General features: G+C 36.0%; 1 protein-coding gene across 1 annotated transcript in view; it reads right to left on the reverse strand.

Moving 5' to 3' along the window:
• LOC148816087 (astrotactin-2-like) overlaps nt 1–15,165 on the reverse strand; it is a 312,272-nt gene extending 297,107 nt beyond the window's left edge. The window contains exons 1-2 of the mRNA XM_088904657.1: nt 15,090–15,165; nt 14,390–14,539 (exon numbers count right to left, since the gene is read on the reverse strand). Coding sequence (XP_088760783.1) covers nt 14,390–14,539; nt 15,090–15,165 — 226 coding nt within the window. The remainder of the gene's footprint in view (nt 1–14,389; nt 14,540–15,089) is intronic.
• Nucleotides 15,166–15,429: the final 264 nt, after the last annotated feature.

Below are 15,429 nucleotides of genomic sequence, written 5' to 3' on the forward strand. Positions count from 1 at the left end.
ATAAAAAGAAACTGATAATTAGTAAAAAAAAAGCCACGATTGCATAAGTATTTAAACCCTTTGCTCTGGCTAACCTAAATTAATTATATTAATTAATCGAGGTGCACAAAATCATCCTAATTAGCCACATAATTAGTGAGTGGCTTCTGTCTGTGTGCAATAATAGTGCTTCTCATGATTTCAGAATAATAAAAAAAAAACACCTGTCTCTGCAAGGTTCCATGGTTAGGTAGGGAATTTCAAGCAAAGACTCCACCACAAAGAATAAGGAGTCTTAAGACTAATTCCTGCCCTTAACTGTGGAAAAACATTTTTTCTAGAGATAAAAAACATTTTGTAAAATAAACCGGTCCATCACAACATGGTTTTGTACCTTACATACTGTTGTGCTAAGTGGTTTTCTTAAAATTGATTAAACTTCTGGCTTAAACTTAATGGAGAGTGTTATTCATCCATCATCCCTCCGCTTTTTCCTGGTGAGGGTCATGGTTGCAGCAGTGCCGAGTAGACCAGGCCAGATTTCCCTGTCCCCAGATTCTAGCTCCTCCTGGGGGATCCCCAGGCGCTCCCAAGCCAATCAAGGGATATAATCCCTCTAGTGTGTCCTGGGTCTGCCACAGAGTCTCCGCCCAGTGGGAAGTGCCCAGAACAGCTCCAGTGGAAGCCGACCAAGGGGTGGTGGTGGTAGTGGGGATGGCATCCTTATAAGATGCTCAAACCACCTCAGTGGCGTTCGCCAGCGAGCGCCTGGTGGCCGGGCAGCCCACATAAAATGAAAAGGCAATGTGGGGCCATCTTGTGGGCTCACCACCTGCAAAACGAAGGGTGAGGGTTGAGTGCGATGCCAGTCTAGTGGCAGGCATAAGTGGTGTTGGGAACGTGGAGTATTTATGGAATGTGCATATAAAATACTAATTTGGTAATTAATTCTAACAAGTCTATTCATCACGGAGGTCCAGCTAAACTGATTGTGAGGGAATATCAACTAAAAATGATCAGAGAAATTTACTGATGTACTGATGTACCCAAACACATTTCTGTAGAATAATCTTTGACAACCAGGATAATGTAAGTGATATGCAACAATCAAACACAATGGAATATTGTCAAAGCACTCTTGAAATTTGCAGATTAATGTTATCTGTTTGAAAGCTGTTGTTACTATATTGTGTTTCTTACAACAATGCTATTAAAAGCTTCCCTGAGGCCTAGTGAGTCAAAGAGTCAAACTGTATATTTAGCATAAAATGATATGTTATGCTTAAATTAAGGTCATTTATTGAACAACCATTTTTGTGATGATGAAAGAAGTATAAAAGTGCATTGTGGTATATCACGGTGACAGCAGTGCAAAGTGTAGCACAGCATAGGGAAAACATGGTAAAAGCATGATAAATGAGTAAGAGGTATGGTATATCACTGCAAAAATAAGGTAAAGCAAAGTCATGCTTTAAAATTACAGGAAAATAGAAGACGTGCAATGCTAAAATTAACCTTTGCAAATTTTCAGAAGACCTCATCTAACAATATAGAGAACAACTACATTTATAACAATGTTACTTTTTTTTTAAATGTTTAAATCAATTTCTTTAAACACAGTCATTCTGCAGAGGTTAGGTAGAACTCTTAGTTGGGACTTGCATTTACTGTATATTGCACCAAAAACTAAATGCAAAACTATTTTGCAATTACACACATTGGAAACTGCTTAAGCAAAGAGGATTGAGGCACGCTGGCTGTGCACTGAACCAGAAAATACATTTGCACACGATCAACATGTGCCACTGCCTTCTGTTTATCAGGGGAATTTGAAAGCTGTGTCTTCAGAGCATGACTTCAAAAGGACAACTTTAAAAAAAAATGAAAGAGCAAAGCCATTCTAATTTAAATTAAGAAAAAAAAGAAGCATAACTGAATCTATAAAAGGTGCATAAAGTTTAACAGATCAAAACAAATTTTCTTTATAGAAACGAGCGCAAACTCTATTAATACCGTGAAATGAGAATCTCGAAGCACAAAGAAGCATGTAAGTCAGAACTGAAAGGAGAAAATAGCTTATTGCAGAATGCCCTTTCTCTGTAGAGTTTCTCTGGAATCTTTTGGTTTGTGACCATGAGAAAACTAAAATGAATTTCACTAAGTGATTCAAGAGCTCCACATTTCACATTACTGTTTTTTATTCTAAATATTTTAGGACAACATTCATTGTGTTAAAATGAATTGATCAATATCACCCATGGTCAATGCACACAAGGGACAAATATAGCTGAATTATTTTCACTTTTTATCAGATATGTTACAGTAATAAACAGATACTAATTTGGTTGAAATACAGTTTATTACTGTAACATATTTAGACCATGTTATCCCGAGGTTCTTGTCATTGATTAGTCATCAATCGATAAATTATTTGTCATCAATTATGAACTTGATCCCCTTGCAGCCATATAAAGATTCACTTGTTTAAATGGTGATATAGTTCAATTAATGTGTATTGAGAAAAGAAAATTGGAATATCGTCAAATAATGTTAATTAAATAACATGTATACTATAGCTAAATAGCAGTTTTAAAATTTAACTTTGTGAAGAATTACATTTAGAAAAAAAGTGGCTAGCATTGCTGCCTCAGAGAGTTGAGTCCCTGCGGGGCCTATCTGTGTGGAGTTTATATGTTCTCCCTTTTTGTTTTGTTTGCATCTCCTGTGTATTGTTTACTCCTGTGTATGGTTTACTTTGACAGTTAAAATTGAACATAGGTTCAAAAAAGCGTTGTGGCAATTATGAAAGCAAAGCATAGAGATCTGAAATGTAGTAACATTTTTGTTTCGTATTCCTAGCAATTGCTAAAGAAGCTCCCCAGATTTTGTCAAGATCACAATTCACAAACTTACCCTCAGTCTATGCTCACTCTGTGGAGGATGGGCATTTCTGCACCCACAACTCTACTTTGTGCAGCACAGATGTGCAGCGGCACAGTTTGGATTGATAGCAATGGACTGATTCTAAAATTGTAGTTTCAGGGGAAACATTTAAAATAGACATTATGAAAAGGAAAATAAATCAAATGACAAAATCAGAACTACATTGCATCGTAAGCAAGTTTTATTTAGGATTTTCCTCTCATTGTGCAAAGAAATATTTCCATGAAAAACGCATTGGGGAAAATGCATTAAAATGCCATATGGCTCTTTGAAATCAGCAAAATATTTTGTTCTTTTTGAGCTTGTAACAAAGGTAATACAGGTCATCCACTTTTGGATATGATTTAAACCTTCCTGGTTCAAATATATCTAGAACTGTTAGATACCCAATTATGAAGTCAAGTGACTTCGGGGAATTATCCAGGTTATCATAATTTAGTTTGAGAATTTAGTTTCCAGCTGTTCCACAGGGTTTCAGTGCAAGATAGATTTGCCATTCATCAGACAACAGCAAAGTAACTTGAAAGGAAAAAAAAATATTCTATGTACATTCGGATGCGCACAGTTAAGTAACAGCAGGATTCTATTAAATATGGAAATGACAGAATGTGGAAAAATGGACAACAGACGTTTTGACTGAGAGGGGAATTCTATTCCAGCTTGACGAAGCAAGACAAGCAAAATAACTTTCTAATAGACTTTATATCAACGGACAGATCTGATCCTACTTTGAGTATGAATAATTCTGGGAACTGATTTTTCATTGCTGAATGTCCTGGGAATGTACTTGATAAAGCTTCTATGTACCTGTATACTATATATTCTGTATAATAAGTTTCTTTCAGATGTAAGCCACATTCCCTGTATTAGGAATTACTACAGTTATTAGTTTTATCAAATCACCAAGATTAATTATAGATTTTAGATTCTGTGAAGTATGTTTGACTTATCAACGGGGATTTCATTGCCCACAAGATCTTTAAAAAATTCTGAAAGTCTGCCTGTCAGTTCTTAAAATTACCATTTTAATTCGGAAAAGGCACTTGGACATGCAAATATATTTTGGAGGTGGATCAATGGACTCGGAAAGCAGTTTGGGTACAGATAAAGGCTTTTCTAATAGATTACGTCTACCTTGAGAGAGGAACAATACATTACATTTTCTGAACAAAATCCTGTAGAATATTTACCACAGAAATATTGAATTAATTGTCATATTAAGAAAAAGATAGCAAGATACTAATGTGAAAACACAATGCATAACCATAGTTTTAAGTATCATCTACATCCTGTACCAAAAGGATCTTAATGCAAAAATATTCCAGAGTACTAAATTGACTTGAAGAACACTACATGAGATGGCTGTGTGAGAGAGCGCCCACCTTGGCTCACAATGTAGCCCAATTGATGGCGCTTTGGACCAAGATAATCATTTGCCAATTGAAAGAACCTGTTGAATTAGACAAAACTGGTCTAAATACTGAAATTCCACATGAGGAAAAGAAACTGGTGGGATAGGCGCTGTGTGTAATTGTTCACTCCATTTAGGTCATTTATGCACAAATGTGACGATAAATTTTACTTTAGTTCTACTGAAATTATGTAAAGACCCAACCTAGCAGTGACTTTAGCAACAAATTCACTTGTAGTTCCAACATTACGCATTTGAAATGGCACTTAAAAAAACATTTAGATTACAAAAGGTTCTTATGTCTAAGTTGCACCTTATCTAAAGTTTTATCACTGGAACACAAGAAATTGTATAAGGACCTTTAGTGAATTAGATCTTTAAACATACAGACATGGACAAATGTAATTGACTTAAGGGCATTAAGCACTACCCGAGACCAGGAAAGACTTATAAGTACAACAACATTTGTAAAACTTCCCTCGTTCAGCATTCCCAGAATACATGTCTATGCGATGCTCTTTTATAATAAAGGACACTCAGTAACACAAGAATGTTCTGCATTGAGAAAAATATGAAATGCATAGACCTTTGAGGCGATGGTAGAGAAAATTAATTGAAGGTACAGACAAAAGTTGACAAGTCTACACTCCAGATCTCAAAATGTTTTGTATCTTTGAATGTGGTGCAAAGTGCAGTTTCTCAGATTTACTGTATATGTAGGGCAGCACAGAACAGGCGGTTTTTGGTTCAGCACCATGGACAGTGGCCATTCTACCCTGGCTCTGCAATTCTTTCAGCACCATCACTCCCAGAGTTGCACCGAGGCTGACAGCTGTGGAGTTTAAAGTCCTACAGAAAGCCCAAAGAATCTATACAGCTACAAAAACACATAAATGGCAGAGACAATTAAACTTCACCAATCCCTTCCTTCACCAGTGAGTTTAGTCTCCAAGTCGTGCTGTTCTATAATGCTCCAGCATGCAATGTTGTTAATAAAAAGTTTAATGGAGGATTATTCTGGCTTATTGATCTTTAGAACTGCTCACCTTACAGAGCATTAGATTCTACCAAAGGACCCACAAGATGGTCTTCAAACCAAAAATCAATTCTGCACATTTTGGCACAAGTCTGTAGCCCTCATTCACCTAGAATAAGGAATTAATAACATGTCGATTTCCTTTACAAACAAATATTTGACTTACTGTGTCCTTTCATTTATATATTTATATACACATTTATCCTCTGGTTTATAATGCCCTTGCAGCTTATTTTAATTCTACTTAATATGAATGGATTTGTTGTCAATTAAAACTAGGCCAGTTAAACATAATTCAAACTGATCACAGGTTAAGTTTATCACAAACTCACTTTTTTATATTTGAGATCTACTTTATATACCTAAATATAAATAAATTGATACATTGGCCTCAAAGCACTCCATTTGTCTTTGGGCATATGATAAACTCACAGCCTGGCTTTTACAGTAAATTGATACGAAGTGTCCCACGCTTCAGTTTAATTTCAAATTATACCCCTACCTGTAGAGTGAAATTACGTAAAAGGATTATCCATCCATTTACTTTCGAACTCCTTAATCCAATTCAGGGCGTCTGGGGTGCCCAAGCCTTTCTGGCAAGCAATGAGCGCAAGGCAGGATACACTCAGGACTGGACAACAATCCATCGCAGAGCAGACACACAGACACAGATGTGAAAACACTCAAACCAGGACCAATTTTCTAAGAAGCCACCTACCAGTATGATTGTGGAAGGAAACAGGGACACCCAGCGAAAACATACAAACTGCACACAGCTAGCACCCCAGATTCAAAATTTTAACCCAGTGCGCAGTGTGGTAGCAATGCCAACCACTGTGCTACCATGCTGCCCGAAAGGATTATCATTTAGCATATATAATGTAAAAATCTCATTTCAGAATCTACATATTGACTGTAACAATTATATATTAACACATTACAATTTCCTTTGGAAAAATCATTCTTTTCAATTCGCAAAAGTAGCCTGGCAATGAATATCAAGCTGAGATTCCGGAACAAATTTCTTTCAGTTTTCTGCAGTTGCACTGATATAACCTGCTGAGCTGTTTCTGTTCCTCTTAATAGAAATGAATTAATCTGATCTCATACTTCGGCACAAACTCAGAAGAGTGGTTTGCTAATAAAAAGGAGAAAGTCTTTCCTCACTTCATTATTTCTCTGACTAACCACAGAGGTTATTGCTACCACTGCTACCATGCAGACTTCAACTGAGATGAACAAAATCATTCTAGTGCACATCTGAGCAAATCATCCTGCAGTTGCCACAATCAATAGTGAAAAACAGTTCTTCAACCATTCTTCCAACAGATTGCAAAGCAATAATTTGTTGGTATGCCTACAACAACAGATCACCAACGAAATGAATATTTAGTGCAGAGCCTTCATTTCAATATATAAACCCCGGCCTTACTGCTGCCAATAACACAATTTAATGAAATGGGAAGGGGAGAAATTATCATTCATTACTGCATCAAACTATTTCATTTAAATGAGGCCGAAATAAAATCCAGATTTTTTCACAACCCCTTTGTGTAACAAGCTGTTCTCAAATTTAAATTTGCTTCCCTGTAGTATCTACTCCTCTCCTCTGGTTTGTAATCCACTGTTTATTCTGAGGTCATTTTGATGGACCTCATACAAGCTGTTGAGATTTTTATATCAGTTGCCTGAAAATGTTTAGCTTTCAAAACTAAAAAAAAAGTTATTGTACCTAATTAGATTTGGACATTTGTTAAAGCTGAGGAAGCTGAGGAAATATTGTTTAACTTAGTAACCAAAGCTGTACACTATAAATGCGCTAGTGCATTGTACACTTTTGAAATAACACTCCTTTGTCAAAGCTCTCTCAGTTTTCTTTGTTCAAGATTGAGAAGACTATTTTGAGCCCGGAAATACAGTATGTCTAGTAGCTCTTACCTGGACTTATCATCCTCAAGAAATATCTTACAACTTGGCAGTTTAACATGTAGACAATATTGCATATATGATCTTACAAGCACATTATATATGTTACATGTACATTAAATTCCTTGACTTAAAATATATATTTATTGATAGAATTGTATAGGCTGGTAAGCAGCTTAACTGCTCTGTGGTGCTAAACTGGGACTTTAAGAAGAGTCAGTGAGTAACTTTAAAAGGAGCTTCGGCTTTTGTTTTGGTGTTTGTTTGGTTGTGGTCTATTACTTTGATTTCCCCCCACAGTGTAAATAAAAGGGCAGTTAAAAAAAAACTTACAGCTGTGTGTTTGGCATTTTCCTTGGCTTGTAACAGCCAATTTTAAAAGATCCCATTAAAACAAGTGGGGTGTCACAATATATGGTTTATGTTTTTGCTTCCTGCATGTAGCATCCCACACTTGTCTACATTAAATGCAATCAGTCATATATTTGCCCAGTCTTAAATTCTATTTTTTTGTTGTTGTTTGCATCTTGAGTATTATTTGCTAACCCCCCTATTTTAGTACTATTTGTGCTGATCAAATCACCTCAGCTGGAGGACTCACCCATTACCCCAGTCTCTGTCTTTTCTCCCCCTTAGACAGGTCTCATTTCAAAATCATGCTTTACCTTGTATACCTAAAGACTGTAATTTTAATTACTAAGTTCAGTTTTGCCCCTTTTTATCAAAGGGCACTATGTTAGCAATAGGTATTACCCCTTTGATGGGTGGTTAGTGGTAATTCTACAATGTTTATGAATAACATCTCTTGCTTCCTTAATGCTAATGGGTAGAATTCTACAAGGCCCTAGAGATTTGCTTAGCTTAAGTGCTTCTAATACCTGAACTACTTTTCTCTTTTCTATCCTATAAGAATAATCCTTAAAATAGAACTTTGTCTTTACTCACCCTGGGGCATGTTGTCACTTTTTTCTCACTTAAACTTGAGTAGGTATATTCATTAACAATATCTATATTAATATATTTTCCCTTTTTTATCTCTGAAAAATGTCACTGAATTCTTTACTGTTTTTTACACCACAGGACAAAATTAAATAAACACTCCACTGGAAAATGTTAAAGTAGATTAGAATTATATTACAGTAAGTGCATAATTAAAAAAGTGCCCTCTGCACCATTGCATGTCATGCCATCATTTTTTTTAAATCAACGATTTACTAATGGTTTACTGTGTAATGATTACACACTCTCAAGACATTCACTTCAGTAAGCATTTTCTGCAAGAAGCTATTTCCCCTGTTTTGACCACAATGCCTGTTCATATTACAGTATATGACTTCCTGCTCACTTTCTTCGGTGTCACATGGTCCAGATTCTTGCTCAGATGTGTTTGCCATTTTGCTAATAACCTTCCTGACAGATCAGATAATTGTTTCTTACTCTGCATCGATGCTTGTGTCTTGAGCACCTGCCATTATTTGCTGTACCAAAAGGCTGCCTTTGGTATACAGTGCATCTTTGCAATGCACCACCAACAGTCTTCATTTTCATCAAAACATTGTAATCCATATGGCCTGGTGTCATTAACAGGAATGGTTGGTGTGCCAATGCGTATTTTTTCTTTGCACAATAAATGTTGTTTTTTAATACATGAGGTCCTTAGTCTTAAGTAATGTGATTCTTCTTCATTTATTGTTATTCCACGTTCTTAGAAGTCACATTTAAAAATGTGGAAGCCTTCTTTTATTTCTTCTTGGATTTCTTCTAGCAGAAGAAGCATACAAGCAAGTACACAAGTTGATTTCCATATTCAAACAAAGTGTCCAGTTTTCTATTTAGTTTTACATTCAAATGCTTTTAGATCAATGTGGCAAATGGAGTTCTTTTCAGGGAAACAGACACTTGGCTGCCTGAATGTGAAAATAAAACCTGTGTTTCTGACTTCTGAAATATGAGGAGCTGTTACTGTTTCATGTAAGAACTAAGTACTGTGTGCATGCTGCCATCAGAAAAGTACTACACACTGTAGATCAATTGGGAATTGCTGACTGGAAGAAAGAAAAAGTACTTTGTTTTTCTTTTTCTATTGTGTCTTTTTATTTGAATCTGCTATGCTGCATAATCTATGTTCTTGTTTATAAGATCAAATATGTCTTTTCCTCTGTGCCTTCATATTTCTTTCCTGAAGTTCTTTCCTGACGGTTGCTGAAAGGAATTGGGTGGACAGAGCAATCTTGGGACACTGAGTCCCACACTGTGCACGACAGCTTGTGCAACACAAGGGAAATGTTCTCATTGCAATTCATCTAGTAGGAATTATAAGTGGTAAAATCAAGAGAGAATCACAAAAGATTAACACTTTGCAGAATTTATAAATTCTGCAATAAAATTTATAAAATGAAAGAGCATTGCAGATCACATTACAGAAAAAAATAGCGGTTCTTAATGATACAGTCGTTGAATGATTAAGTTTAAGTCTTTAAAAAATAATAAAATGCATTAGTCACTACATAAGTAGAAAAGATTTCAATACCTTATCCATCTAATCTCTTACTCTATGAAAAGGGAGTAGGGGAGAGACTGACTAAGAAATCAAATGATCAGGCAATGAGGTGCACTGTAATATGGCTAAAACTCAAGTCAGGGAAAACCCACATTAACATAAGGAGAACATGCAAACTCCACATCAAGTGAACAAAACAACTTGGCAACATTTTCAACAAATTTGAAAGTGCCTCAAGTGGCTACAGCAAGTACTAACTGTTTTACTTTCAAACATTTAAAAAAACACCTTGTTATATGGTACACCACTCAGAAATTATCACTTTCTGTAAGTCATTAAATTACTTCATATAAAAATACATACTCCTTACAGATTAGGAGACTTTTATAGTTTATTAATAATTTTCTGTAAATGCTTGTACGGTATAGATCCAGTTTTCCAGGAAACTTACCAAATCTCATCTTTCACTAACAGTCGATCAAGGCAGTCAGTATAGGGTGAAATTAAGTAAACCAAATAAATTCCCTTTTCTAAAAATGGAGACACATGAGAACCTAGAGGGATGATTTCCAATTCAATCATTACAGTTCTACCGTTAAAATGTCCACTACATTTGTATTATAGATGACAACTACTGCGTGCTGCTTACGTTAGTTTAAGGAGTATATTTTCCAATTCTGTTATACAAAAAAGAGGGAAAACTTCCCACAATTTCACTCCTGGGATATTTCAGATAAAATGCATATTTTCATTCAGTATGCCTCTCTAGATCTTTGTAGACCTAAGACATATGTCATAAAAAGCATATTATTTTAACTTAATTAAAAATGTCACCAAAAAAGTACTCTCAACATAAAATGTACTTCCTATGCCTAAGGCAACCATGATACAAATACAAAGTACTGTGCAAACTGAAAGGTAGACAATTTAGCATATAGTTAATATTGAAGTGTCTTACTTATTTAAGAATCGTCCCAGTGTATAGGTTTCTTTTAATAACTGCCAAAGTTTTCAGAGATAAGACTAGACAAATGCAGAGAAGTTCTGAGACTGGTGATTGCCTTCACACAATTGGAAGTCAAAAACAGAGCTTTATACAACCAATAACTATGTTTTAATCATAAAATCATTTTAACAAAAAAAACAAAACTTTGAAAAAAGTACCCTCTGTTCAGACTAAATAAAACAACTAATTTTCTCTATCAAAATATGAGACACCATACATGCCCTTTCTATCTGTGTAGGTTTCCTAGAATAAGAGAAGAAGAGGACAAACTGAGTTCCCATTTTAGCTTTTGAGTCTATACCCACATTAGGTTGTTAAATTTAGGCTTGCCAGTATACTGCTAACCCAGGGATGAGACTAGAGAAGAACAAATGGTCATCCACACCTTCCAATTCTTGCGTCTTGTCTTTTCTGGAGTTTATATTATACTATATATAAAGTTCAGAAAAGGAGGAATTCATTACAATAAATGTTAGACCTCATGAGAGTTTTCTTCAGCTGGCCATTGAAAGTGAGATCAAATCAAGTAAAAGGTTATGACAAGAAAAATAAAAAGCATTCTTGCTTTGCTATTCTGGCATGAAATGAGATTTACAATGGAGCCCCAGAGGTTACTGTGGTCCTAAAGACCTGTGGACCTGATAGAAATGAAGGAGGTAAATGAAATAAAATTAAATGTGGGAAATAGTGTGTTTCTGCCAACTGTTAGAGACATACCATACTACTCTGAAGAAACTTGTTCAGTAAATCTCTAGGTTCATGGAGAATGGAAATTGGAGAAACTGGTGGACAATTCTGATGCTATAACTTCAAACAAAAGTGAGTTCTTAAGTACATTATTACTAATATAAGAGATACAGGGTAATATTTTTCTTCTATTTGTAGTAAAGATGCCTTTGGCGCACAAAGGAATTATTATTTTCTTTCTTATGGGATTTAACAATCATAAAACAGTTTTTTGTGTTCACCTTTAATAAAGCATCAAGGTTCTCATGCTTAAGTCAGTTTTATAAAGGAATTCCATTCATATCATAATTAGATACTATTATGACAACTAAGAGAAGCCAACTCACAGCTTTGCGAAAAGCAACTACTATATATCTCAACTGATATTGTTTTTCTATACTTTTAGTAACATTGGCAGCATTAACACAAATTTTGCTGTTTTTTTTAATTGTAAGGAGTATTTAAAATTATTTAAGTGGCTTCTCAGATAATTAACCATTAGGTCTGAAGTCTAAGTAGAACCCCTGGATAAATCATCTGTTTTTTTTTATTTTAAAGATGAGAAACACTTAAAGATCTAATAAAGTCTGCAAAAAAGGGGAGACCATTTGGTCCATCTAACTCATTTGGTTGCTAATTGCTAATTGAGGCTCAATTAAGGAACTTTGGTCTCAAAGGGAACTTTGATCCTTAAGCACTGAAAGTGCAACTAAATTTTGTTCCAAATAATGTAAATGATTTTATTTAAAAAATAATCTGTTTAACCCATTACACCTAAACTGATCCAGGTTTTTATAATTTGATGAGTTGATGGCTTCCTTTATAACCAGCAGAACAGGGCCTCGCGAGGAACAGAGGAGCCCTCTGATTCAGGCAGTCCAGGATTAGTACAAATCTGAGTCTCTGTGGGACAATGTCCTTCCACACAGAAAAGAGAGAAGTCTTTGTTTCTGAGACTACAAGCGCAAGCCTAATAACCCTTTTTGTCTTTAAATGCTTGGTCATTAAAGATTCCATGTCACTATTAAAAAGAGTAGGGGTGTCAGCTGCAGTGTCCTGGCTAAATTCCACTCTGGATTTAAACAATCTGCCAACCTAAATTACCCCCTTAATCCAATTTCTCACATTTTCACCTGCAGTGCTGTCTAGTAAGGCTGCTGGTACATAATGCTCCACACACCACCCAAGTGGGGGCTGAATTGGGTCCCCTCCTTTATGTCAAATCACTGTGGTATCTATTGGCATGAAAAGCACTAAATATACGCAATTATCAAGACAAAACAGGCTTGGTGACAATACTCAAAAATAATCACAGATTACAGTCTTTCAGAGAGGAGAATATCATTTCCCCTGTAATCAGCACGGAAGAAGAGTTAATTCACATCTCTGGTGCATACAGTACATTCAAGATGACATGAAAGGAAGCAAAAATAATTGCAACAATAAAACAAAGCTACCGCTCATTTACACATTTTGAATTTAAAGAGCTCTCTGTCAGGAGGCATGTGCTACATTTGAAAAAAGAAATGTATTGTCAAGAAGTGCAGCTAAAAAAAGTGACAGGAAAGAAAGGCTGGCTGAACTGAAACAACAAAACACAAGATGCTTCCTAGAGTTGTGATTGAAGTGTCCAATTTCATTAGGGGGTTTGACAAAAATATCACACGATGTGCAGAGTCCAGTTCCAGATGGCTCAAAAGGAAATCAAGCACAAATACATTATAGACAGAAGACATGGTTATGACTGTTCTTAAAAATAAAAAAGGTGTATGTCTGAAACTTAAAATGCCAAGCTTAGTTGTGTTTGAAGGCTCAAGGAAGTGTTTGAAGAAGCAGCTTGTTCAGGTGTTGGTACAACTACTAATCACTAGACAGGAGAGGCTGAGCAGCAATCGTAACTTTGTTAAATTATTGCTTCAGGTTAATGTCACTGACACACTGTAGTCACTGCACACATTCGCAGTTTGTGCATGTGCACAGAATAATTCTTTGTATTTTTCCTCAGATTGCTATGTCCTTTCTAATGAGCTGTTCTGAAAAGGCCCCTCAAGGCTGATGTTTTGTATATGTGGTAGGCAATGAACTCAGTGTCTAACAACAGTTCAGAAGCCCACTGATGAAGTACAGTGTAATAAAGTTTGCACAATGAAGAATGCCTGTTCTCTTTGTTGCCCTAAATAAACTTTGAATTTGTGTTAAAATAGTCAAAATATAAAATCCAAACAGAAGCAAAAACTAAGCATTAATAACAATGTGCAACATACTGTAGCACAGTTAGTTAAAGAACAATACCTTACCAATAGAGGGTATTCAATCTGCACATCTTTCAGTTTATGTCTTTGGACAATTTTGTAGCAAACACCTGCTTAATCATTCAGCTGATAACAGAATAAGAAAAAACACAGGTTCTGCTGCATTAAGGTATTGTATTTCGGTAGGTTAAGAGATGCTCATCTTGATGAGCCGAGCTTTAGATTCCTTCACTGAAAAGCCGTTCAGGTCCTTTAGGTGACATTTGTGGGGTTTTTTTCCTGAATGACAGTCTTTTTGATTTTGTTTAACACAAGTATAGCCAAGACTATAATTTGTGTATAGGCTAAATTAAAGCTATTAATACTCCTAATGAGAAAACAACCCAGAACAGTTGTCAACTGTCATTAATATCAGTGAGGGTGTCAATATTAGAGCTACTAGATGTTCCACTGTGATCGTTTAAGATGTGTTCTTATTTAAAATAAGGCGGGGGTGGTGATCTTAGCCTGCTGTTAATGATTTGAGACGGTCAATGAATATGGCCCAAAGTTTTTCATGCAGGGCTACTTTCACCTCTCCACTCAAGGTGTGGAAACAGACGTGTCCTACCTCGGGAGTGACTCCGTCGTCTCCTCCGGCCCGTGGATGAGCTGCGGGTCACCTGCTGCAGGTGGGCGATCTCGATGGGGGTGTTTGTGCGAAAACTCTCCTTAAACTTCTGCATCAGGGACTCCACCGTTTCTTGTTTGGGGTCAAAGGCTACAATATGTCAATGTTTGCACGTTAAAAAAAGATGCCGGCAAATGGAGGAGTTTTACATGTCAATAAAAATACATACAGTACAGCTCCTGTAATACCAGAAAAAAAGCAGTTTTAACATCTTAAAAACAAAATTTAAACAGGGTGCAGGACAGCCCATTCTATATAATCTAGTCTAGACAGAGCCTTGCAGGGTTAGTCTGTTGATGTATACAGTATGTGGTTTGCCTTTATTGTCATGCATCTATCTTTCCCCTTTAATGAGATTTTTTTAAAGCTTAACTCAAAAATATTCATTTATTTGCAATTATTTAAATGAATAACACATTGGTACCAGACTAGATGTAGACATAAATATGAATTGAGAGACCTGCCTTTGATTTAAATGGCAGAATACAATTCATCATCTGCTAGACTAGAATTAAGAGCAATGTACGGCACAGATATTTTTTGGAATAGTGATTATTTATTATATTACAATGGAAATGAATATCTAAAAACAAATGATACACTACATTTTAACACACTGTTGCTTAACAAGGGAGCTGACTAAAATGGGTTGAAGGCACAAGGAGAGTGCCCACATACCCCTCCCAGCCTCCCCTCTTTTTCCTAAGGAACCTCATCGGTAGAAGCTGCCAAGATTTTGAGCTCTAAAGGGCTCAACTCAGTCCTGGTGAAATCCAGTAGGCTCTGCCAGATGCCTGCTCAGTAGGGCATCTTGTAGGAGCATGGTGAATTTACCACACACCAGCTTCCCTCACTGACTGCTGGGATGCATAGCTGAACCTTTCTCACTCTCTGTGGGGTCACTTGCCCAAAACTGCAGTTCAGAAGGAAAGGTCTCACAAAAACCAAATGCTTTAATTAACAAAAAAATAATATTTAGA

Source organism: Atractosteus spatula, chromosome 23 (genome assembly GCF_055471065.1).
Source record: "Atractosteus spatula isolate fAtrSpa1 chromosome 23, fAtrSpa1.hap1, whole genome shotgun sequence".
NCBI classification, from domain to species: Eukaryota; Metazoa; Chordata; class Actinopteri; order Semionotiformes; family Lepisosteidae; genus Atractosteus; species Atractosteus spatula.